Source organism: Salvelinus sp. IW2-2015, linkage group LG2 (genome assembly GCF_002910315.2).
Source record: "Salvelinus sp. IW2-2015 linkage group LG2, ASM291031v2, whole genome shotgun sequence".
Classification (NCBI taxonomy): Eukaryota; Metazoa; Chordata; class Actinopteri; order Salmoniformes; family Salmonidae; genus Salvelinus; species Salvelinus sp. IW2-2015.
The window spans coordinates 11456916-11460728 of NC_036839.1; the positions used below are offsets into that span (position 1 = coordinate 11456916).

General features: G+C 44.9%; 1 protein-coding gene across 1 annotated transcript; it reads right to left on the reverse strand.

Moving 5' to 3' along the window:
- Positions 1-237: 237 nt before the first annotated feature.
- LOC111974340 (uridine 5'-monophosphate synthase) lies at positions 238-3574 on the reverse strand. The gene is made up of 6 exons (XM_024002070.2): positions 3341-3574; positions 2881-3034; positions 1999-2685; positions 1532-1707; positions 1166-1280; positions 238-808 (listed from the first exon to the last, which is right to left on the reverse strand). Exons 1-6 carry the CDS (start codon positions 3488-3490, stop codon positions 630-632), a joined length of 1461 nt encoding a protein of 486 aa, XP_023857838.1. The 5' UTR covers positions 3491-3574; the 3' UTR covers positions 238-629.
- Between the last annotated feature and the right edge of the window lie 239 nt (positions 3575-3813).

Sequence of the window (3813 nt, forward strand, 5' to 3'; positions counted from 1 at the left end):
CTAGGGTATACAGCATACCCTACACCTGGATGGCACATCACAAATAATCATCAGAGGGCTAAAGACTTCACTGGTTCATCATACATTGTTGTAAACACAAGTCAATTGATTGTTGTAATGTCAATGAATTAATACACAATGCCGAGGTTAGTTTAGTYAAACGAATCTTTTAACAGTCTTCCATCTGTAGAAAACTCCCTTGATGAAATGTTTATAGACTTCAAGGAACACTGATAATTACAGCAAATGTATTTATTAAATTAATTTCACAATTCCATATAACTGGTCAACACAAATCATTTKAAAAATTGCAAATTAGATTATATAAAAATAACACTATGGAGAGAAAAAAAACTGAAACATGTCCCTGTCGCCAAAGGTTAAAATTAGCATTGTCYCAGTTCAGTTGATTTAGCAAGTTTTGTGGCTAAGAGAAAGGTCTCAGCAGCTGGTTGGAGGGAATAATCATGTTTCACATTAGCCATGTGGTATCTGCTCTAGTCTTGTCAGCATCCCAAATGGCACCCTATGCGCTACTTTTGACCAAGGCCCATAGGGCTCTGGTCAAAAGTAGTGCAATATATATGGAATAAGGTGCCACTTAGGATGTCGCCCTAGTCTTCAGCATCTCATTGGCTAGATGTGTTGAGTCTCTTGGTGTATGCGTTCCAGCCTGCCTCTCTGTACTCTGCAGCAGCCTTCACTCTATCAGAGGCCCCCAGGATACCACGGCCCACGATGATGATGTCAGAGCCTTTTTTACATATCACATCATCAGGACTGGAGTACTGCTGGCCCAGACCATCTCCTGAAACAGAAAGGATGGAGATTATGATCAATGAACAGTGTGGTGCTGAAGAAAACACCACCCTAGTTTGTTGCCGAAGAGGTTAAAAAAAACACAACGAAAACAAGGGCTGCATTCAAAATGGCACTCCATTCTCAACATAGTACATTACTTTTGATCAGGGCCCATAGGGCTCTGGTCAAAAGTAGTGCACTATGTAGGTAATAGGAAGCCAATACGGACACAACCGAGATAAGTGACCCAGTCTTCATTTATTGGACACCGGCACCATCTAGCGGCAAGGAGAGCTTACAACAGGACAATGACAGAACACTGGACAGGATGGATGAAGTGGTTAACGGGTATAGAGTGTGGTACCTCCTGACTGCATCTGCACCCCTGGAGTCATGTGTACAAACTCAGGCTTGTTGCTGATCTTGGAACCAGAGATGAACCCAAAAACAAAATCAGAGTGCTCCTCAGCCATTTTCACCTATGGAATGACAGAGACAAAAATCACATGAGAGAGATTAAGGATTACATTAAGGAATCCAACTATTACTACAGTTAAGCTGTCCGATGCAAACATCCTTATTAAAACATACTAGAATGTAATCAGGCTTTCACTGTGACCCTGCAAGATGACACTGTGTCCTGAATTGTAACACATTGCAGAGAGCTGTGGGAGGTTAGAGAGATGGACGGAACATTCTGAGGAACGGCTTGCTGGAGCGCTTTGCTTACCACAGCCTGCGTATAGTCCCCTGTTGCTAGGGAACCCTGGGAGCTCATCTGACCTATGAGGACACAGCCGCGGTCCAGCGGACGGCCCACCGCACTGAGCCCCTTCACCACCCCAGGGCCTGGTACCGCATGGGCATTAACGATGTGAGACCACGAGGAGATCTGGTAGAGCCCACCTGAGAAATAGAGGAAAACACACAACAGTCAGAAGACTTAGAAATAATAGCAACCAGGTATTAATTAGGATGGATTAGGATTGAAAAGCATGTTTCAAAAGGTTAAGGGGACAACTGTTGTACAACAATGCCCCTTATTTTCTGGAGTTGGACAATGTGTCTATTTTAACACGGGGCGCGTTAGTTTTGCATAGCCTGGGGCCCTGGGCGGGAAGAGTTTGCACATTTAAAGTGAAATCACCCCCCACCGAGGGCACACAGCAATGCAAAACAAGTGCGCCCACTAATCACCTTCATACTGGTGCTTGACCGTGTTCCCGATGTCGGCAAACTTGCGGTCCTCAAAGATGAGGAAGTTGTGTTTGAGGCCCAGGTCCCTGAGGGACTGGGTGAAGGCTGGGCTGAAGTCCTGAAGGATGTCCACGTGGGTCTTCAACACACACATCTGAGGCCCCAGAGTGTCGGCCAGCTGCAGCAGCTCCTCGCAGCACGTCATGTCCGCCGACACACATAGATTGGTCTTCTTTTCTTCCATCAGTCTGAGGAGCTGGGCGGCCAGAYGGTGTGTATTCTGGAGCTGAGCCCTGTCTCCATAGCTCAGCTCCGCCGYCTTGCAGGGCTTTTTGGTTGCAGGTGAGCCGTTCTTCTCCTCCTCGCCAGAGGGCTTGTAGGTGTTGTTCTCCTGGATGAACCTGCACACGCTCTGGGCCATGGAAGAGTCGATGCGATCCGCCTGGAACAGGGTGTTGAGGAGTTTGGAGATGGAGATGACGGAGTGGAGCGTGATGCCCCTCTTGGCCAGCATGGCRTCGCCGCCCTGCTCCCTGTCCATCAACACGATGGCATCCGTCACCTTTAAACCCTCCGCCTGGAGCACCAGAGCCGTCTCCATGACGCTGCTGCCGCTGGTCACTACATCCTCGATGATCAGACACGTGTCTCCAGGGTGAATAGTCCCCTCTATAATCTTCTTAGTTCCTAGGATCAAGAGATGGAACATATTGTGGCCATGATGGATGTCTGATATGAGAGATCTGAAATCRATTTAGACTGATGAAATGCTCTAACACTTGCTAGCTCCAACTTTAGAATGAACTGACGGGATGCATAAAAATACATTTAAAAAAACTCTCATAAAGAGAACAATCAAATTTGACCATCATGAAATCGCACCATACTCTTTGGCTTCTTTTCTTCGGATGAGCATGGGCAGCTCGTGTTTGGAGCAGATGATTGTAGCCAYGGGTAGAGCAGTGTATGGGACTCCACACACAGAGCTGTATTTTAAGTCCTCATCTTTGGCGCGTTGATAAAGAAGACTTGACACCTAAAGGCAAACAAACCCGTATTCAACAAACTCCAACTAATGAGCTCGTAACATACATTTTACAACTTGATTTGATTGCCTCCGAACAGACATAGTTRCGCGTTTCCCAAACTCGGTCCTCYGGACCCTAAGGGGTACACGRTTTGTTTTTTGRCCTAGTAATCAAGCTTTGATAATTTGAATGAGCTGTATAGTGCTAGAGCAAAAACCAAAACGTGCACCCCATTTGGGTCCCCATGACTGAGTTTGGGAAACGCTGACATTMCTGTTGTTTCCATTACTCATGGAAAACACGTGTTTACAAACCTGGTTCATGAGAGTTGGGTAAGAAACAATAACTCTGAGATCAAAATAAATCGGCGAGGTTATTCCACTCTTCAGCGTGAACGTTCCGAATTTCACTGCCTGAACATCATGCAACTTTAAGATTAAAGTTTRAAGGCAAACGTTTTCCATTTTCAATGTTTTAACTACGCTAGCAAATATTAGTAGGCTAGACAGCGGTCTCTCTCGTCAAGCGGCAGCTCGTCAGACACTTAAAAAAGTGCTTCCGGGTCATGGAATTMTCWAAATAAAYGTCCACKATTTAATATTAGAAACGTGTCATTAACATGTATTTAGTCATGATATATGCTTTTTTTTGTCTAAACATTAACAGTTATTAATATTTGTTCATATTTAAGTGACAGGTCCATTACATTTCGGTKAAATAAATGCCCCCAATGCAATACACTGTATATGAAATACATACTGGCTTATAGAAAGAAAACTATTCTAGG